This window comes from Centruroides vittatus, unplaced genomic scaffold, assembly GCF_030686945.1.
Source record: "Centruroides vittatus isolate TY-2023 unplaced genomic scaffold, ASM3068694v2 scaffold_861, whole genome shotgun sequence".
In the NCBI taxonomy this organism is placed as follows: Eukaryota; Metazoa; Arthropoda; class Arachnida; order Scorpiones; family Buthidae; genus Centruroides; species Centruroides vittatus.
This window is the reverse complement of record NW_027122718.1, coordinates 11,719,854-11,744,082: the sequence shown is the minus strand read 5'-3', so window position 1 is coordinate 11,744,082 and position 24,229 is coordinate 11,719,854. Positions and strand designations below refer to the sequence as shown.

Here is a 24,229-nt window from a genome sequence, read left to right as displayed (position 1 = left end):
ATGTCAAGTATATAATTATTACATCTTATTAGAGCTTCAGTTGACGTTCACAGCCTAATTATCATGTAATTAATAAAGTGCTCATTTACATTCATACTGATATTAGCATTCTATATATATACTTTCTGAAATGTGAATATATAGTCAACTGAAATTTTTAAAATTTTTTAGTTATATTTCTAGTCAAATTTGTTGAAAACAAATACTATTTGTTATTAATTGCAAAAATATCAATTTTTTTTAATTCTATATGAATTTTTTTTGTTTGTAGCTTACATAACAAAAACAATAAGAATTCATAACAATCTCAGTAGCAATAGAGAAATAATTTCAATAAATTAGAATTTTTGTCATTTTTACATCTTTAAATACCAACAAAAAAAAATCTAGATATATGTATTTAAATTTAAGTCAGAATTAACAGCTCCATAGTTAATTTATATATATCATAGCATTCAATCCGACATTATAACAAGCACAACAGTGCTTCTTGCATGAATACAAAAGTTTTAAAATGAAACATCTCCATAATTTGAAAGGTTATTAATTTGAGAATTAAAATACAAATTTCCAAAACAATTTGATAATATATGTTGGAAATGGCCAATAAGAATTCAAGTCCTGTACATATACATATTTTAAACTGAATACATCACCACTATCACTTAAAAATTCCAATATTAAAATTTCTGAATTTATTTAAAGAGTAAGTTATCCGCATTCCAAAATAGTTGATTATATTAAAGATTAGATTTTCTTTAGCTATCAAATGTTAGAAAAAATATCTGATTTATAAAATTAAGATTTTCTGTCTTTAAATTTTTATAAACAATGGTGAAAATCAGTTTCTTATTTTTATATAAAATTTACAAGTAAATTCATTTATCAACTAAAAAATTTCAGTTCTTTAAAATATAATCACCATAAATAAGCAACTTAATGAATAATTTGAAGTTTATGATAAAATTTATGTAAAATATTTTAAACAATTTCTACAGAATTAAAACTTATAATTTATTTATAATAATAACCACAATAAAATCTGTATACTTTTAAATATTATATGTAATAAATTAAATTATTGCAGTTTTAAATACAAAATCTTTTTTGAAGACAAATATCAAAAAATTAAAAATATATTACAATTTGTTAACATTTAAAATAAATTTGATGTATAAAACAACATTCATACATAAAAAGAAAATTAAAAAAAACAAGGACAGTAAATATGCTGTGTACTTCATATTAGAATATTTCTGAATATTTTATAATGTTTGTGAAACATGATTAAAGTGTAAGACTAAAAGAATTAATACCTTCAGGCACATTAGGAGAAGTTGGACTAGTGTCTTTGGACCACCATGGATCATGGTGAGAACCATTAGTTAATTTCAGAGGTGTCGGTCTTTGCCAAGTGCGTCGTTTTGTAGTGGTGGTAGTTACTGATGATGGTACTGATGTAGCTGAAATTGCAACTGTAGTGGTAACAGATGTTTCAATTACTGGTGTCGAGTTATCCTTTATTTCATTATGACCATTACATATAGATACAGTAGTTGACATACTTTCAAGCTGCTTAATCTTTATCATATATTCTGTAAAACAGGCAAGCATGCAAAAAAAACAGCTACTTCTACAGATAAGAAATAAGAAATGATAGTTAACATTAAGAACAAAAGAACTGCTATTAAATGAGGAAAGTGTGGAAGAATAAACAAACAAAACATAAGAGCAATATATACATACATATATATATTAAAAAAAAACTTTAAAAAATTATTTAAATAATAAAATATAATTTTTTAATACAAAAATTTATACATACAAAATATTTACATAAACTAAGAAAAGATTTTTGAAGCATTATTTTATTAGCTGATATTTTACTTTATGATTAATTAATGTGTAATGTATATCATTTAAATGTGCAAAGCATTGCCTGAATGTACATAAGAATTGTTAGCACAACCAAATCATAGAAACAACAAATTAGTAAAAGCATATAAAGCAGGATTATAATTTCATTAATATTTATAAATCAAAGACCGCATTAAATATTGGCAAATAAAATTAATAGTCAAGATCAAAGTCAGTATATTTCTTAATCCTTTGATGAGTGAGTTTACCAATGGCTCCCTCTCCTCCCAGAGTTTTTAGAAAGGTAACATTTACCAAAAAAAAAAAAAAAATTAATGTCTTGTAATTCATATTTTTTAATAAACCAACCAATATTTTCTTCTTCCAAATCTTGCAAAAACTATGTGGAAAAATTTTCTAGACCCGTCAATAGATGTCCTCATCTATCTGTAAGATTTAACATTGCCCATAAATATACAAGCATATTACAATGCAACAAACTTGAACATATACAAAGTTTTTCATAAGTCACACACCATATGAGATTATGCAGAGAAACATCAGATGATTGTAGTCAAAGCATCAGGCTATACTACTACTACTACCATTACCACCACTACTACCATTAATTAATGCTAAATTAATTAAGTAATTTGGCACTATAGGCAGGTGTTAGGCACATCTCTTGCTAAATTTAATAATTAATTTAAAAGATCCTGGAAGAAAAGAATTGACTTGAAGTGAAACTTCAACCCACAACTTCCATTTACCATGCAGTCACATTGCCAGTTATGCTATCTGGACCTTTATCTTATTCTCATTTCCAGAACCTAATAACTTAGATAAGTAACCAAGTACTGTTATATCTAAATTAATAGATTCTGGAAGCAAGTAATCGGCAACACGACCACACAGTAAGTGGGAATTGCGAGTTCGAGTTCTGCTTTGAGCTGATTAATTTAGAAGGTTCTGAAAGAAAAGTATTATTAAAATATTAATTTAATTATATAATTAAATTTAGCAGAAGATGGCACTTAATGTCTGTCTCTAGTGCCAAATTACTTAGCATTAATTAATAGTAGTAATAGTAATATATCCCAATATAATTCTGCAATCATAATGATTATATGATGCGTCATTCCAGGCCTGCAATACCGACAAGTAATTGTATAAAATTCGTGTGTGTGATCAAATCACTTTCAACTAATGAAGGCTCAGATGCATAGTTCTATAACTCACAAGTAGGTATGTTGTGAGGAATGAACTTGTTCTATTTAATACACAAAACATTGCTGGTTTTTTATTATTGTTATATTTAATTTTATTTAAATAAAACTAAAAATAATATTAAAAACAAGTAATGTGTCATGCTCTCACTATAATCTGTTTTTTTTTTTTTTTTAATAGTAGATATGCAAAGTTCAATCCTCAACATATCTAGTTGTGAGTTACAGAACTATGCAGCTGGGCCTACATTAGTTGAAAGTGATTTGATCACACACGTGAATTCTGTGCAATTAATTTCAGATTGACAGTATTGCAGACCTGACCAGAATGATATATCATACAAACAGTAAACTACACACTTGCTCCCGACACTTTGCATACAATCACTTGATGATTCTCTGCAGAATTTCCTATAGTGCATAACTTATAAAAAACCCTATGGTGTGTGTGTATGTGTGTGTGTATATATATATATATATATATATGCTTAGTCTGTAGAGCCCACCACATGTATCACACATATTTATAGGAGTACTCATCAAAGGGTTAAATGTTATTATTCAAAATAATTTATGCTGCAGTATTTTTCAAACTTAATTTCTGAGTACATTCAAACAAGTAAAAAAAATGACTAGTCACTCTTTAAATCAGTTTATTTTATTAGTTTGAAAAATACTGTAAAAAAGTAACTTATTCTACTTATTTGATAATGCTGATAAAAAAATTATTTTAATTATCCAAACATAGATTCAAGCTAGACTTTTATCTTAATATTTGAAACATTCAGAAAAATACCAAAGTGAATTAATTAAAACTGAACTTCAAAATAAGTACATTTGAATAAATTTAATTAAATTATAATTTAAGTATTTAATAATTCTACCTTAAAGATTAGATTATTATATATCATATAATTCAGTCAAAAATAAAAAATATATAAATTACAATTTTATTGAAACTGAATCAAAGATATACTAATATTTATCATTCATTTAGAATAATAAATTTATTAAAAATTAAATGAATTTGATATGGTGTAAATAAAAAAAAATTCTTTTTAAGAATGACAACATTAAAATTCTAATGTTCTAATATTTTCAAACAAACTGTTCATCATCAAGAACATAGTTCTGTTATTATGGAAACAAAAGAAACAAATGCAAAAAATTAAACAGAAATCACTATAGCAGTTACATCATCACCTTTATATTAAAGAAATTAACAAAAACTAAATAATAATTATTTAAATACATAATGTTATCATCATAATGAAATTATATTCTCTCTTCTTAGCATTTTACAGCTGATTGATATGCTAATCATTTCCATTTCCATGGGACAAGGAAATCCATACATAGGAAGTCCATATGAAAGATTCTATAGTATCTCTTAGCATATACTCTGATCATGTGTCCAAAAATCATCATGAGAATCAGAACCTAACTGGATATCCTTTAATACCAAAACTAAAAAATTCCTTTCCACTTTGCAACAACCTTGCCAACAAGATTCATACAGCAGTTTAAGAAATGTAACAGTTTCTTGATATGGAAGAAAAGCTATTTTATTTTCAACGTCCTTAGGAATGATAACAATACAATTGATTGAACACAGAAAAAGTCTACAGAGTTCTAATCACTGATAAAATGAGAGGCACAAGTCTAGAATACATAGAAGTAACATCTTTGAGTGTAACAAAAATTAAAAAAAAAAAAAAAATCATCATCATAGATGCATACGGCTTAAAACAGATATTACAGTCTTAACACAAATTATTTTAGGTAGAAATATTAGAATATGGAATCAAGCAGAATTATTAGAAAACCTGAAACCAAAAACAATCTATGATGAAAAATTTTTAAAGATGCAAACATTTTTATGTTAAGTCAGTAGTAGTCAACAGAAGAGATGGACAGAATCTCTCAACCCCACAGAAATGGTTAACATGTTAATCAGCTACAAGAACCTAGGAAGAAGGAATATGATTTCATTGGGCTGCAATTTGAAAAAATTGTAGACCTATAAATTCCCACTGTCATTTGTCCATCTGTCTTTCCTTAATTACGAGAATGAAGTTAGATGAAATCTGAAACCAGATATGGAAACCTTAGGGGCAGGAGGCCCTGATTAACTATACACAAACTTCCAATGCAAACCAGAAGTCATGTTATTTCAATTCAAAAATTTCTCCGAAATGTGTTAGATAGATGACTGGCATGACTATTGTTAAAAGAAAAGTATGACATACAGAGTTAAGCCACTACTAATTTGAGGTGGAGAGCATATATTTTAAATTTAATTAATTAAAAATTACAGCTGGGCATTGCGACAATGTCAAAGTAAATAATTGCTCGTTATTATTAAGTTGTTGTTGCTGTTGTTATTTTGTTAAACAAATCATTTTTATTCATTTCTTTAATTTAAAAATGATATAAAAAACAGAAATCTCTATAGCAGCTATTATTTTTCCCCCTTCACTTCCACAGTAACAAAATTGAGTTTCTGACAACAAACAGTTTATGCTCAAAAATATTAGAACATTAAGAATTTCTGTAATTTATGTTATCATCCCATAAAAGTTTTAAGAGCAAACACAGTAATATTAGTATATTTTTATGCCTAAGTTTTAATAATAATTTTCATATTTTCTTGTTGAGCAATTTTCCATTTAACAACGTCCCTTTTGGAAACTTAAAAATATTTTATGAAAATACTTCAGACTAATATCTTACTATAAGTACTGTGTTGTTGCTTTCGGTAACTAGCTAAGCATATAAAATTTCATGCACTAATAATTTACACACAACTTACTCTAATATCTTATCATCTATAATATTAGCATATGAATTACAATGCAAACTAGTAAATTTTAATATAAAATAATCTAAAACTTTTAGCTTAATTTATCTAAACAAACAAGAACTGCTTGATTAAGATTACCAAAATTGTTTAATATGAAATGTTTATGGCTTCAGTTTGTACCACCTTCAGTCAAATGACAAATAATTAAATAAAATATTTACAAAATTAAATTATATTTTTTAAAATTTACAAATTAGGAATAAAGATAAAACCTACATTTTAAATTCACAAAATACAAAAATTTTGAGTTGAGTATTTTTATTTCTATTTCATAAATTTCAAAAATATATTACAATTTCTTTATTCTTCATTTGATTTACAAATGCTGTGAATAGCCTGCAGTGAGGCTAAAAACATTTCATATTAAATTTCCACAATCTCAATCATGTTTTATTTCTTGAACATTATGATGCCAGGTTTAATTTCCATAACCTCTAAGTAGTTTAGTTCAAAAAAGAAATTAATCAATCAAAATTACAAATTATTTTTAAAAATTTCAAATTTTTCATGCCGACAGTACTGTATTTTATTGTTAAATTATTAATTATAATTTCAATGAAATTAAGCAACTGTTTTAGAAATAGCTAATCAATCATAGCTAAAACTTAAAATTATTAGAAAGCCTATTTTAAATATTTATAAAATTAGAAATTAACTACAGGATATTAAATTGAAATATGCAAAATTAATTCAAAATAGAAATATTTTGATATTCATTTTTAATAAGTAAAAAATCAAAATCAATCTTCACATCAAACTCAATAAATTCTAAAATGGAATCACAGATTTTAATTTTATAATCTAAGATAATAAAAATAATTTAAATAGTGATTGTTTCCTATTTAATTTCATTGTTTCAGTAAGTTAAAATATGCACTAATTATTTTACAATTAAATAATAAAATCAGCGTAAACATTTAAATTTTTATACAGGGTCATCAATAACTTTTGATTCACAGCAATAAACTAACAATAAATTAGACTATTCACAACATAAATTTGGAAAATTTATTTTCCAATTGTGAATAGTTATGTTGCGAATAGTCTAAATTTTTTCTTCTAATGCTTTTGATTTATTTAAGTTAAATTTCATTTACGTTCACTAGCAACATAGTAACTATTACTAAAACAACAAAATAAACAGAAATAGTAAATTTTTATGTAAGAAATACTTCAAACTTTCACAATTCATTTTCAAATCACTTAAAAATAATTTTTTTTTTTTTAATTTAAACTTATCTATCTACATACTTGTAAGGATAAAAATTTAAAGATAAACTGAAAATCTTTCTTAATGGCATTAATTATCCATTTAATTTATGACATTATATTGGTATATATTTTTTTGACAAATTTAGATGATTTGCAAATAAAAAGTTATTTGAGAACTTGGAAATTATGGCATGATTTTACAAAAGATCTTTTCTTCACTTAATCAGTCTTTTAATTATTTTTCAAATTTCATCATCAAACTATCCAGATTTAAAGCATTACTTAACATATATAATTTAACTTAAGCATTTATTGATGGAAACAAATCTAAAATTTCTAGTTCATTTAAATATTAGATAAAAAATATCATCAAAAGGGTTTTATAATAAACATAATTGTACATATATTAATGGCCTTCATAAATCAGTATTAAATTTATTAATTTACTTAATTTATTCATATCTAAATTAAAATTATTTTGCTATCAGAATTAAGAACAAATCACCAAATGTATTAATAAAAGAAAGTTATGCATATTTTTAAATACATAAATAGCAAGTTGGAAATCAAATTTATTATTTGCATTAAAACAATTATTAATTGTTAGATTTTTAAAATATTTAGATTTATTCTGTAATCTTATATGCTATATTCTAGCCTATTTATTTTGTTTCAAACTTGCTTTAAAGATAAAATGCTCCTTTTTCCTCTTGAAAATGTTTTAGTTATAATCTTAATCTTAAATTTAAAAAGATAAATGAGTAAATTTGAACTTTTACTTATATTTTATACAGTAGAACCCAGATTATCTGAGGTAACATGGACTGACACTACTTAAGATAATGGAAAACTCTTAAATGGATCAGCATGACAATTTTAGATTAAAAAGTTTTGAATATAAAAAATTTATGATATATCAATTTTAAGCTTCTTTTTACACTTTGGTGAATTTAATTATATATAGAAATATTTTTTACGTCATTTATTATACAGCTAATACATGTACAATAGTATTAAAAATGAAAATGTGTATTACTATAGTTACATTTTAATATGAATGATTTGTCTCACAATGTAGTTAAATGATAAAAAGTAACAAACAAATTTTGTAAGACATGTTATTATTTTAAACTTTCTTTTTTGAATAGAGTATAAAAAAAAAGTAGTGTATTCACTTACAGGTCTGCTTCAGATAATGCAGAAACTTAATTAATCAGGGTTCTGCTGTATTTGTAAAAATAACCATGCAAAATATTTATATACAGGTATCCCTTTTTTAACGTTGTGCTTAACATGGAATTTGATTAAAGTATGAAATTGATTGTGGCAATCTCTTCATATATGTGGCAGAAATTGTAATTAATGTGGCTTTACCAGCTGTCTGTACTTAGCATAGATACCCTATTTGATTAATGCAATTTTGATAAACATGGTAGCATCAAGAGATTAATAAACTGTGTTAATCAAGAGATACCTGTAGTTAACTAGAATAATGAAATTTTCAATCAATAATCATAGTTTATTAAATAAAGTGCTTTATTACAGTGACCGTTGTTCAAAATTTTATAAGTCCTTGTGCTTTTGAGCTTTACTGTCTCATTTTCAGGCAGTACAAATTCTTTAAACAAAGTATTAGTGTATTATTACTAAATTCCAAAAGAAACTTTTAAACAAAAAAATATTTACAATTTAAATAATTAGATGTAAAATGGATCACATATATATATGTAAGTGGTTTCTTTTGTGTGTTTATATGTTAACTGTTTGAAAATAAAGTGCATCATACTTTTATCTGAATCTAATAGATTGTAGTAACAGTTAGTTCATTATGCTATTTATTTTGGGGCATTTTATTTTGTTAAGGATAGACTATTGCACCTCACCCAAGAAAAATTCAAACTTGCGTTACTATGACAACTGCTGGCTGCAACCTATGATGTCATTGAACCCAGAAACAACATCTAGGGGGAGACTTCCACAGGAAGTTAAAAGAGTGATCTCCCACCCAAAATTGTCATCAAAAGCACAACAAAAACTTATAAGATTAAATGTAAGGGTGATGACACAACTTAAAAGGAAGATTAAACAAATTAACAAGATAAATTAACAATTATATATGTAAATAGGGTCAAGTGGGTGTAATAATGTAACATCCCCACCACACACTATAAGGAGGTGAAACAAACAATCAGGCAAGGTGATGCTAAGGATCAAATGAGATTGACAAAAGGCTTTCAAGTTCCATTGAAGTTCTTGGTGATGGTTAGGCAAATTTGTAAGATTTCTTTCTTAATTTTCAATATATTCTCATATTTTGCTTGTCAGATTTTGTGGAGATACAAATTAAATTATAACTATTTCAGAAGTAAGTCCCCAAGTGTTGGGAAAGTTTTGTACATATTTGTTTTTTGAATTGGATAAATTATCTTTATTATACTTTGCAATTTTTTGCTAACTTTATTTCATTATTGTACATATTTGAGCTAAAACTAATAAATAAATTTTTATTTGTATAATGTATAGTAATTATTATTTGGGTTACTTAATAACGATTTCATTCATTTTTATTGCACGCACAAAGTCCAGGCCTGGCACCCTCATTTACATAACACACCATTAGGGTATTATTTGGGTTCACAATCGAATTAAATAAGATGTTACAAGATCACAAGATTAAACTGAAATATACTGGTTTAAAATAAATAAATAAAAAAAATACTAAACTGTACAACAGAAGTGAATTAAGAGAAAAACGCAATGTCATTGAAACAAATGAAATCACTACCTTCCACTTTTACAATTTGGAAGACTTTTAAAAGTTTCATTATACTGAGATTATTTGATTCAGATACGAATGTTACTAAAGAACATTCACTACAACAGGAACAAGATAGAGTTTAGATACTGGAATAAGGCTGTTTTTTAAATTTAGTTTTTTTTGTGATCTGGTGGTTAACACTCATCAATATGAACATACTTGATAATAAAACAAATGTTGTATAAAGAAAAAACTTAAATCCTGTTAGGCTTATAAAATTTAGTTGTAATGGCAATTTATTGTGTTTAAAGTGCTTGTATCTCTGAAAATGAGCTAGAAAAAGTTGAAAGCACTAAGATTTATGTTTTTTTTTTTAATAATAAATATTTCAATAAATTAGAATAATTTGTTATATTTGGAGTTCAAATTGGACTTGAAGTTTTTGAATATTTATATTAAATATCTATTATATAGAGTAACTTGGTATTTATTTATGTAAACATAAATCATACCAACTAACAATAAATTATAATTACATTACCTAAGAAATCAAGTCTATCTTTAGCCATTAAGAGATTAGTTTTCATCTTATCCTGAAGTCGTTGAGCTCTTTCCCAAACTTGACCTTTAAAAATCAGATATTTCATTAATGATCAATACATATTGAACAACTGAGCAGATATCTGCATTCAAACAATTTACATGAATCAAATAAAATAATTTTTAAATATAAACAATTTTCAAATTACATATTTTATAACCATGAAGTTATAATAAAAGTTAAATTGCAAAATTAAAAATTAACTTTTATTGATTTTTCAAGTGTAGAGTAATTCCATTGAAACTAATAAATTATGTCATATTTTTGATTAAGTAATTATAATAAATTTAATAAAATCAAAAACAATGACAAGACCTAGTAACATAATTAATATCAATAACTTATTTATTGGTATATCTGAATCAGTTATAAAAAACTGATCATTGATAGCATCTATTACAAAACATAAATCAAGATCATCAAAAAACTAATAATAATAATAATAATAATTTTAACACAGAATTATGATATATTGCAAAAAGTAGTGATAATTATATAAGAAACCAAGCCTGTATTATAATAATCAAATAATATTCTAATTTAGTACTTAATTTGTCTACAAGGACCTAATTTTATTACTAGGACTTATTATACTGGTGACTTTGTTCTGCAATTTAAGAAAGCATAAGTCCTAGTAATAAAATTAGGTCCTTGTAGACAAAATTAAGTACTAAACATAAGATAAGGACACAAAGGCATATAATTTAATATTCTAATTTATTTAATTCCAACTACAGGAGCTCCACTACTTATAAACATTCAACTTACAAACTTTCAGACTTATAATTTGATCATACATCTAAAATTTAATTTCATGCAGATTCTAAAGTTCTCTTCCAATTTGTGGGGTGGTGTTGAAGTCAGTCTTTAGCCAGTAATAAATAATGTGGATTTATTTCTATTGTAAATCGTCATTTTTTGTTTTCATGCAAATTCTAGAATTGCTGCTAATGAAGTGGCATCAAAATTGGTAATGTTGGAGTAACAGCATTTTTTTCCTGTTGTTTGTAATTTTTCTAAACTTTTACAATTAGTGCTTCAAAAATACAGCCCAAACATAACAGTAAATCTAACAGTGAAGATAAATGCAAGAAGTGTGGCTCTATTTCCATGGAAACTAAACTTGACATTATAAAATGATGTATGTTAGGTGAAAAAACTGTTTGAAACACCTGCTACTAAGCAATAGCAAGCAGATAAACAAGCATAATGTATTCTATTAAGTACATTGAAGGATCAAACACTCACAATAGATGATTATTCTGTGTACAAATGTATTTTCTAAGTTAGTTTTTGACTTATGATAAAACAACAGGAACTTAACCTATTTGTAAACAGGAGAGCACCCATATTCAATTTAATAGATGGCACCTTAATTGCCTACCTTCATTCCAAATTACATAGCATTTAATTAGCAAAAATTTAGCCCAATAATAAATCAAGCTTGATTATTTGAGAGTAAATGCTGGATCAATTGATGTGATTAAACAAAAACATTAACATTGAAAACATTGAAAATTCAGATTATATTCTACATCTAAAATAATTTGATCTAAAAATAATCAAGTTTACGCATTTTTCTTCATTTCTGATAATTTTCAATAGTACAATTGGCCCAAATATTGATGAATATGTAAGGAAGTATAAACAGATTTATTTTCCTAGTGATTTAAATTACATGATAATTTTGTTATATATATATAATAATATAACAGAATTATCATTTAATTTATGTACAGTGTTTCACAAGTCTTGGCAGGCTGCTATAATGTGCAGTAGCAAGGACAAGTCTATGTTAGTATATAGATTATGTGAATTTAACAAAATTTGAAGGATATCTTGATATGCCAATGTATACTAATTTTAAATACCACAGAGTCCTATTTCTCCTTTAAGAAACATCTCCTGGCCAAGATTCACGAAATGACCTGTACAATTCTTAACTATATATATACAGTATATATACACTTTATAAAAATCATTTTTAAAATTTATATAAATTTGAAGAAAAAACAGTATTTAAAAATTTTTACCTTTTCCAGAAGTACAGTCAACAGCAATTCCCATCTCTAGTTGTTCAATTCCTTTTCTATATAAATCAATTGCATGTTCTTTGTGGCCTGATTAAATAAAGAAAATGCATAAGATATATATAAATATTTATTTATTTAATTTAATTTAATTTAATAATATATAAAGAGGTAACTAAGTTTGGTTGTAACAGGTAATCTCTGAAACTACTCATCCGATTTCAAAAATTCTTTCACCAATATTTAGAATGGACCTTCAGGGTGGACATAGGCTATATATTATTCCGTTAAACATTCATATAAGTTAAAAGATATCATCTAGGATTAAGGCTTTTATGTCCAACAGATGGCGCTAACTCCGACGACCTAAGTTTGCTTTTCTGTGAGGCATTATGCTTTTCTGTGAGGATGGACTAAAGCAGATCATTTTCTATCTATCTATATACAGAAAAATGTAACATTCGTTTGTTCCTACCAATTCCTTTGAAATTTTGACACAACGTTGCATTCGAATAGGCACATGATTTTATATAATATACGTGTCGAAATTCCCCACCCACCGGGGGAGATGGACGGGATTAAGGCTTACCGTAAAGAACTCTGCTTCTATTATGCTATTTTAGATGCGGTTTTTTGCGTTTTAATAGGGTACGTCAACAGAATATACACTAAAAAGGTATTTTCCGATATTCCCCCGCGGGGAGAGGGACAGGAATAAGACTTACTATAAAGAACTCTGCTTCTATTTATACTATTTTAGATGCGGTTTTTTGCGGTTTTGATTGCGTTTTAACAGGGTTCGTCAAGAGAATGTACACTAAGAAGGGATTTTTTAAAATTCCCCCCACGGGGGAAGTTTTATACATTTATAATAAATACATTTTGAGCCACAACAACACGTGGCCAGATCTGCTAGTATTTAATAATTGTCAACTAATTAAATAAAATTATAATTTAAACAGTTCTATTTATATTTGATTATTAAATTCCAATTTTATTACAAAATTTCTTCATATTTTAAACCTATTTCCTAATAAATATTTGATTCCATTTTGATATTTTATTAAAAATAAATTCTGTAACAATTATCATTCAAATATTTCAACATTTTCTCATTATAGGAATCTGATCTTATCTAACAACATACACAGAACCAACAACCAGTGTAAAATAGAAAAAACAAACAAAAAACTAAGGAAAACATTTGCAAACCCCTCCCGAGTTCTTCTTCAGATGTTATAACAATTATTCGGAGGAACATCATAAAAGCTTTCTTTGAAGTATAAAAATTAGAACAAGCATTCGTTATAATGCCTGAAGAATTCGGAAGGGGTGTTAAACATATCCCGGTGTAGTGTGTCGTTATTTACTGATTTCATCTATTCAACCAAACTACGACAAAAACCTTGAATATACAGCCTTTTTTTTTTTTTAATTAACTTTTCAAACGTTTCAGGTTATTTGAATGATCTTCTTCAGGAACAAAACATCGAATATTTCTGATTTCTATAAAAATCAGAATCATTTGATTTTTGTTCCTGAAGGTGGTCATTCAAATGGCTGAAAATGTTTGAAAAGTTAATAAAAAAGGCTGCATATTAAAGGTTTTTGTCGAGGTTTGGTTGTTATTTAAGTGCAGTTAGAGAAGAGTGTTTGTTTATTAGATATTAAAAAATAATGATAGTTTTTGATGTTGCATTAATAATTTTGAATAATTAGATACGATTAAAAATAAGTTGCAATTGTCCAAACAGTAAATATCACAGTTGATTTTTTTACTACATAATTATTTTGAGTTTTTACTCTATAGTTGTTTCTGATTCAGTATATATTTTATGTTTAAAACTTTTTCATTAGAATATAATTTTTCATAAAATATAATGTAAAACAAATATTGAAAATCAATGTTTAGTTTCTAAAACTAGCCTATATAACAATTACATAACTAAAGTAAAGCAAAAAATATTTAAAAAAACATTTGTTCATTTCAAATGAACAATGCAGGAAGAATTTTAGTGTTATATTTTTAAATAAGCAAATTTTTTTAAAAGATTTGATTAAAGAAATTTTCTTTAAACATTTGATTTTTCTTTAAATTCAGAACAAGAAACAATTGAAAAAACAACAGAAATGTCCATAAATATTCAATATAATCAGCAAAACTGTTAAATAAAAAGTAGAAATACAGATGTTTACCAAAGAAACTATTTAGTTTTCTTCAGAACAACGATGATAAATATTCATAAGTGAGTGCATGTGCATTCACACAAGCATGCACACAAAAAAAAACTGGTGAAACCAGCTTGAAAAGCAACTCATCAAAAATATCTAAATAAAGAAAACTTTTGAAAGTTTTGATATAAGAATACTGGAATCAGATTTGACAATAAGATTCAATATGTGAATGAAGTGCACAGTACACAGACTGCTTCATTCAAACTTCCAGTAGTTGTAATGTCACCATGATAATAAATCCGGAAAACAAGCATTGCCACAGAAAAAGACTCAGCTTTACTTTGTGCCTACAATAATTTGGCTAAATATTAGAGCATCCTTGATCAATAGTAGTAAAAAAACTTTAAGGCCTTTTTATAAATACTCAATATTTTTAAATAAAACCTTCAAAAAGTCAAACAGGTGGTGGTCAACTCTTGAACGAGCTATTAAACATATGCATATTCCTCTTCTAGATTGTTCAGTAGCTTGGTGTTTCTATTCTCTCTCATTGTAAATCTAAGTGACAGAATGTTGATTGTGTAAGTCCAAAACAATCCAACAAATTTATTCAAATTTATGATGTTCATAATACTCATCATAAACACAAAATATTTTAAATTTCATTCAGATCTGTTTATGTTTATTGGTCATGAAGATATGTAAACAAATGCTTCAAAAGTGCATTTGGTGACTTTTTGCCTCTCATTCTCCTGATTTTTATTAAATTGGTATTAATGCACTTATATTGCTTTAGTAAAAATGTACTTGCACTAATGGAGATTATTTTGATTAAATTACTTTATATTAATCAAATGTTCAAAGTCAAAAATAAAAAAGTCATTTCCTTTGCAATGACCCAATATTTTCTATTGAAAGAATAGCATTTGAGTGCTATTAAAATAAGAACATGGAATGAATCAAAATCTGTCAGTGTTCGCTATAAGAACTAAATTTAATTTTAATATTATATCATTAATGAAACATTATAAAAAATGTGACTAAATAAATAATTCGCAACATTAAATACAAACAAAACATAAAATAGAAAAACATTCTATTTATTTAAGTACATTCTTAACAGTTTCTGATTTGTATTTGAATTAAAATATTTAATATTAAAAATATCAAGTCGTCCTTTTGAAGTTATATTTAAGTTGTAAGTAAAATGAAGAATTAAGGTAACTATTATATTTGTATTTCATATAAAAATTTATGTATTATTATTATTATTATATATTATTATTATTTTATAAAAGTCAGACATGGATTAACAATAATAAAATAGAATTTTATTGTTTTGTTTTATTAATTATTTAAGCAAAATCTTTAATTGCTGGGCCCATATAGCTCCAGATTTATTTCTGTTTTTGAAAATCATGTTGCATTATTTTCAGACAAATGATTTCCTGTTTGCAGACACCATGTGACTATGAAAGAAAAAAAAATAGAGGACAAGGTCATACAACTAAATCATCTGAATACATACTCTACCTACAATTAAACATATGTGATATTATTCCTCAAAAAAATGATATGATTGTTTTGTATTTTTAAAAAATTTAATTAAACTGAAAATTTATAATTAAAAATAATTTATTTATAAAACATTATTAAACAAAACATTTTCTGGCATAAGATATTTTATTTCAGTTAAATATAGAATAATCCTACGTAGTTACTAACAATTTTCCAACAATTAAATAACCAGTTATTTCACATTTACGTAATCATACCATAAAAAAATTGTGATTGCCGTTATCGCTAAAAGACAAAAAAATGCACACATTTAAAAACATAGCATCAAAAAATTAAAAATTATTTATTATAAATGAATAATTTTAACTAACTATATAACAACACAAAAATTATAATTTTATTATTGTGTATATAAACTATCAGATTCAATTTAGTCACTGAATTTTGTTGTGAAAACTGATTTACATGTTTTTCAATCTATAATTTCTAATTTTTATTACTTTTAAATGCATAAGGTATCTACTGTATATAGCAAAATTTCGAATTAATGATGATGATAAACTATATACAAATAATCCTAAAACATTCTAAATGAAGTAAACACTAATGAAATTTTCTATATATATATATATATATATTCTAGCCAACAGATTTAAGAAGTCTACCAGTAGGTCATGACCTGTTAATATTGTTAGATAATATTGTTAATGTGTCAGTCAGCCATTCCGTACATAAAAAGAGGTCAGTAAATAAAATAAAGAACTGAAACCCTAGTGTAAAATGAATATAGTTAATAGTTCATATCATTGTATTTCAGGATACATATTTTTCTTCTTGTATTCGACAAGTTCTTTAGGTCGTTTTAAATAATGTTTTAAGTAAAACTTATTAAATCTGTATCTAGAAAGTGTCTAAAACAAAGAGCATTAGCAAATACAATTCGGCAAACTACAGAAAAACGAATTTACTTAGACAAAACGTGTTTAATTGTAGTCTCATAATTACACAATGGGGATAATTATAAATGACTTAATATCAAATACATTGCTTTATATATTAATAAAATATTAAAAAGTGCACAGAAGACACGCTTCATATTGGTAGAAAACGTACTTAACGTAATTAGAAGTGATGTATCCTAGGCATAATATGATCCTACAATTTGAAAATAAGGTTTCATCGTTTAGTGAATTTCGATTGTAATATTTGCAATTCCAAATTCTAAAACTGAAATGGAGAAACTGGGTTTAGAGAGAGTCGATTTCAATTATTATTATTTTTTAAATGTTAAGATTTATTATACAACTTTAAATAATTAATTAAAAAAACGTTTAATTTCAGAAGAATAGAATTGGTTAAATTCGAATATTTTTCCAGAATTTTAACAAAATCGAATAAAATACAGTAGAGCGTCGATAAGTGGAACGTCGGTAAGTGGAATGGCCAGAAAGTGGAACGATTTTCAGTCGGACTGTGTCGTGCCAGTGGCGTGCCGTCATTGGAAGCGATGGAAGCGCCGATTCCACCTTCCAATGACCTTCCCTTGTATTTTATAAAATATAAATTTTCATATTTTAACGTACTTTGAATTAATTAAAATGAATATTTTATTATAACTGCATTATGTATCTTTTACAAATTTCTATACTACATGTGAAAAAAAACGATAAGATTGCTATTGTATATTCGAATAATTCGGTGGCAGAAGGAATGTTGAAACCGAGTCAGTTTCTAATCAGCCAGATTATATAGGCATTAGCACATGCGGTTTACAGAGCACCAACCTCACCCGGTTTAGCTGGTAGAAGCGACACACGCGTAAAGAGTTCGCAACTTTATATCACGGAGCAGTTGTGGGCTGTTAGCCGCCTGCTAGATATTCGGCCACCCTCGCCCGATTATGTGAATCATAAGCAGACTAGATCAACGGCGGGCAACCCGCGGGCCAGCTACGGCTGACGAAAAGTTTCTATCCGGCCCGCGAGATCTTTAATAGATTATTAAATTGGAAAAATAACTATTAATTAGTTATTTTTCCAATTCTTTGTAATTTTCGAAAACGATAAAAAAAATAAATGTAGTAATTAACTTTTTATTTATTTCTTTCATATTTGCAGACTAAAAAAATTACGAGTCACAAGAAGGCGTCAATTAACTACTACGGTGCGGAAAAAAACGTAAAATTTATTCTGGCCCATGTTATAAAAAGGGTTGCCCACCCTAGACTAGATTTATAACAACCCAACCGATAGGAGTTTACTGGCACGTTTTTATGATAGTTCTGTATAGTTGACAGGAGTTTAAAAAAACTCCATTAAAATATTTGATATATTTATTCTGCGTTTATTCCACTCTCCCATCTTATATTACTTACGGATTTTGATGTTAAACTTAATAGTCATTCGTTTTAATACCAGGTGTACACGGAAATCAGTTTCCCACTGTACTGAGCGAGTGATTGGTTCTGTTAAGCTTTTGTTGAAGTAAAATTCTGGCTCTTTCAACAGGATTTTATTTATGTCCCCATTCCCTAATCTCTTAATTATTTAGTCACTTCTTAAGTAGAAATAAGTCGAAACCAGTTACTTTGTACCTGAATATCTGTAGTCTTGGGAAAACAGTGGAAAGACAAATTTTTATGACAATGGATATATAAATCGTTAATTTAAGGAAAATAAATTCTAGAGCTTTTTTTTGTACCATTGTATGTACTGTACGTCTCATTCATTAAATTTGGTTGTAAATGATGCTGCCAAAGTAACAGTTAATTTTTTAACACTACTAGAATTGTACACATTTTTTCTGCATCCCCTTACAGATGGGACATACTAAATCGTAATATCACCGGTTTAACATAGTTAGATTTTTACAGCTACGGTGAGAAACGTTTAAAATTTACAACAGCCCTGTGGCATCCTTTGAGATATACTAGTGATGCGACAAAAGAGGCATTTGACATTGACCGGTATCGGCACCCTCGGGATTTGGTACGCACACTCACTACACACCTACCTGGACTGTCACTAGTTCCATCCATTAGCTACTGGTATCAAGATATTTGACTAAGTGGATTGTTTTAAGATTTAAAAAGTAAAGAATATTTTATGTTATTTTTATGTACGTTTCTTTACAAAGCTATATTTTAATTATAATTTTCTTTAAAAGTATATTAATACAATCGAACAATACATTGTACCAGGTATGTATATCCACCGCACATTTTATTTCACCAAGTAAGTTTTTATAATTTATTTTTAATTTTAGCCCTTATATCGTGGCTAGCGATTCAGAATGTAATTGTGATATTAAAAATACATTTAGAGAACAGTTTTTACTGGCTTATCGAACAAATGAATACGAATGGACCCTAGACCAGTGATTCTTAACAGGGGGACCGCGGCCCCTGGGGGTCCATAAGAAGTTTGCCGGGGGCCGCCAAATTATGCAAAATTTCCTTCAGAATATAATAAAAAGAAAATTGATGTATAATCCGAATATCGTATTGAAAAGTGAAATAAGAAAGATAAAGTTTTCCTATTTAGTTTTTATTTATTTATTTTGTATTTCTTCCTACATACAACTTTGTTAGTACAGAAGAAATAAATGTAAATATGCTACTTACACCGCAGTATTTACTTCTTTTATTCCAAAGCAATTTTAAGAAACTATTAATGCTTGGAATTTTAAAAATAATTAGGAAAAATAGTAGGCTTTGAAAATTTAAATATTTTTGCAAAAGATATGCAAAATCCTTACAAGTGGACGTTTTAGTTTTAGTTTAGTTTTAGCATCGACATTGGATCGATTTATCGACATGTTTCTTATTTTATTTTCTGTTAAAAATTAATGAGTTTTCATGTTTAATTGTGAAGTTTGAATGTTATTTAAATAGATAATGAAATAATAAAGTTATGATTTACATTTATTATATAAAAATAAAGCAATAATAAAAAAAATCAATTTATTATAGATAAATTATCAAATTATCAAATATAAATTATTAATAAAAAATGGGGGTCACAAAAAAATTATGAAATATTTGGTGGGCCACGAGTATAAAAAGGTTAAGAACCACTGCCCTAGACCATCACTGACGCGCAATTAACTGATTGCCCCTGGAAGTCGGCTTCTTACAGAAACAGAGCTTCCCTGTCATCAAATGTCACGGCACGCCACTGTGTCGTGCTGAATCGAATGTTTTTGATACTAAATTTACTTCTAAAGTATAATTTTCATGTTTTTTATATTCTTTAATATATTTATTTTGTTTGTACAAAATGCAGAAATAATTTTTAACGATACGATTATACGATAGCCTCGATGATTATTATAAAAATTTTCGTTAGGCTTAAAATCGACGAAAATTCAACACGAAGCGACACGCAACGGAGAAAAATTCAACAGGAAGCCATACGCAACGGAGAAAAATTTGAACATCGGACAGGTTAATGTATTTTTTCGTACAAAGTCGGAAACTGGAACAAATCATTAACTGGAAGGACCCCAGTCCCCAATTGGTTCCACTTATCGACGCTCTACTGTAGTTATTTTAATTAATTTTTAAACTTTTATATATGAATCTGATAGATCGATAGATGAAATTAGCATGTATATGTATAAAAATAAAGTAGTATAAAGCAAGTAACTTTTTTCCTTGAGTTATTTTCATTGAATAACGACATCTGAATATCCAAGTAAAATTTATTTATTAATTCAATAATATAATTTCTATATCATTAATATATTTTTTTTTAAAAATCAGTCGTTTATTAACGTTTCCGTATAAGCAATTATATAAAATACAATTTTGTTTTAAATAAAATCATAAAAATAAATAAATGTATATAACAGCATTCACTCGTGATTTTTAACAGGGAAGAAATTTAAATTTTGGAAACTTCCCAATTCTAGACGATCAATGTCAGGCATTATCAAAAGTTTCAGAAAAAAATAATGAAATAAAACTGATAAAAATCGAATATTGAATATGTCAAAGCACAGATTATAACGCTTGATTAGCTTTTCAAACATTAAAAAAAATCGACATTCATTCATATAATTCATATAAGAGAATATAGTCTTGCATGTTTTTGAGATTCCGAATGTAATAGTATAAATTAATTTATACCGTATTAAAATTCAAGTATAAAACGAGTTTTGTAGAATGTAGTGGAAAAAAAATATATATATATATACTATTTCATGTTATTGAAAAGTTTATCGATGTCTATTCAAAAGATTTATATAAAATTAATTTTAACAATAAATTAAGTAAATCTTATTAACAACTTCAATTTTTTCACTTCGTTAATTCGACCCACACTACATTAAACCATTAGTTATTGTAAACCAGATTTAAATATGAACGAAGCGAATTCGAATGCGCATCTTAGAAAAACCATGTATATTTAAACAGATCGTTCTGGCTTTTCTTTACATCACAAATTGTTTTTAAACTACGGAAACAATCATTGAAAAACTTTCAAGAAAAATTCAAAAAACAAATTCAATAATTTTAGGACTATTTTAAGGAAAAAAAGTTGTCCGTATTCGATGTGAATATGAATGAAAATTTAACTGAAGTATTTATATGTTTACATCTTAGACTACCTGGCTAAACTTAAAATCTCAATCTTAAAAAATAAATCCTCGATATTCCCTTAATGCTAAAGTTCAGAATGTAAATCATTATGAACTCAATATATATTCTCATTTAATACATACATCATATTTTTTTTATAATTATCTACTCATTTATAAACTCAACAAATAGAAATTGAAATTTTAAATTAAGATATACTTGTACTGTGTGTACGAACAGTACATATACATTGCGGCCGGATGGCCGAACGGTCAAGGCGGCAGCCTACTGCTCTGGGGGACCCGGGATCGAATCCGAACGGGTCGAATAATCCCCAGGAATTTTTTGGGGGGTGGTCCGTTCGCCCCCCCGAACGGACCACCCCGTCGGGCCCCGTCCCTCACCACCCGGTCGCCCCATTGTGGGCCTGGCTGAACCCATAATGGGCCTACTAAAAGAGGCCCTCTTAGTGCCCACAGGGCGGAAAGAGTTAAAAAAAAAAAAAAGTACATATACATTTATGTTATAATGCGTCGGAATAAATGCGGAAATCAATTTATTTGTTTTGAGTTTAATTTTAATAAAACAATTGTTTTTGGGGAAGGAAGTATTTAGAGTTTAAAACACATTAGTTTTAAACATTTAAACATATGTTGTTATTTAAATGTAAACTTACCTATCTATAATTAGGCTAATAATAATATTCCGAAAGCGAAATCTATCTATTATCCAAAATATCTTCCTAAGCCTTTACACGTTTCCGGTACCCAAGACGAAAACGATGTTCTATCATTTGAATCTCAAAAGCATTCTATTGTCGTTGCATTCCATTTTCAAAACCTGACGAAGATCTCGGAGGAGATTCGAAAACGTTAGTTGGTTATTAATTTTCGTCTTGGGTACCGGAAACGTAAAGACTTAGGAAGATATTTTGGATTTTATATGTACCGGTATGAGGATTGTTTTCTATCTATTATCGATGACAAAATATTGCAGTGAATAAAAATAAAACAGTATTAAATTTTTACTAATTCTTCTAATTTTATTTCAATCTTTAGTAATATAAAATTAATATAGTCTCGCCTAAACAAAATTTCAACGAAAAGAAAAAGAATGAATATATCCGATATTTTTTATACATCTGTAATATATCACCTTACTAACAGTATTAAATCTAAAATAAAATCGTAAATTTATAACTAATCATCGATGCCTAGATAATCATATCGTATTAAATAATTCCCAAATGCAACTTATCTCGAAATTAAACATAACGCACGGTAGAAATTTAACTATAGCAACTATATACGAGATATGCGTATTTATTGATCTTCCTTCCCCCTTTTTTTACTTCAACTAACTAAATATATATAGATAGAACTATAACAAATATGTATATTTAATTAAATTTTACATCTTTATACCCTAAACTATAAATATTTACCATTGTTTATAAATTATTACAGAAATATAGATTATTTATATAAAAATAAATTGAAATCAAAAGCTTTCGCCATTCGCGTACACGTGAAAGTTAAAATAATCAATTCAATAAATGATAAAAGTCACGAATAAATATTCTATGTAAAGAAAACACAACGCCTACTCTCCAGACAAAAGTTGTTGAAGTCGTTTTAAACTAAAACGACTTCCCACTAAGATATACCATAAATAACTGAAAACAAAACTAAAGCTAAAATATCTAAAATGCGGAAGAATATATAGACATTGACTACTTATGATTATTATTACTAAGTTACTAACAAATAAATTACGTATGAAACACGCCAGTACGTTTATCTTTTTCTATAAGTCAAAAAATAATTTATTGAATAAAAAATACGTAGGATCATCGCACAGATTTCTCCATAACGTCTCAACATAAGAGAACTACTGTCTTGAATTTGAATGTGATACTGATGCAATGCGATTGAAAACAGGTGTACAGTACCATACGTTAAAACTCAAATTATAACAGATTAAAAAGTGTTTAAAATATTTTCAATGCTTCTAAAACTGAAAACAAATTTAACTAATTAATTAATTTTGAAAAACCAATGTTTTAAAATATAACAACTGGTAGGATAAAAACGTACGAAGTACATAAAGCTTTAACACGAGAAACTTAATTATTTATTACTGCAATAATTAATATTTGGTTAGTGTATTTCATGGCTACATTTGATTTGTTAACCGATTTGTATATAATCAGTTTTTAATTTATCGAATGTTCGTATTAATTAATTAATGAGATGATTAATTGCTCTAATAAATCGATTAATATTTTCTGTTAAATTTAGGTAATAATTAACTACGTTGAACCAAACGTTTTTGCATTAGATGTTTAAAATAAGATGACAATAATTTTACATAAAACGGCTTTCAAAAGATTCGAGGATTTAATAAAC

The 24,229-nt window shown here is 26.8% G+C and overlaps 1 protein-coding gene across 1 annotated transcript in view; it reads right to left on the bottom strand.

Annotated features, from left to right (window-relative positions):
* Window positions 1-1,316: 1,316 nt before the first annotated feature.
* LOC136990192 (spastin-like) overlaps window positions 1,317-24,229 on the bottom strand; it is a gene marked incomplete at its 3' end in the record, with an annotated part of 47,495 nt that continues 24,582 nt past the window's right edge. Inside the window, 3 exon segments of the mRNA XM_067288561.1 lie at window positions 1,317-1,595; window positions 10,458-10,541; window positions 12,551-12,637. Of these exon segments, the coding sequence (XP_067144662.1) occupies window positions 1,317-1,595; window positions 10,458-10,541; window positions 12,551-12,637 (450 nt within the window).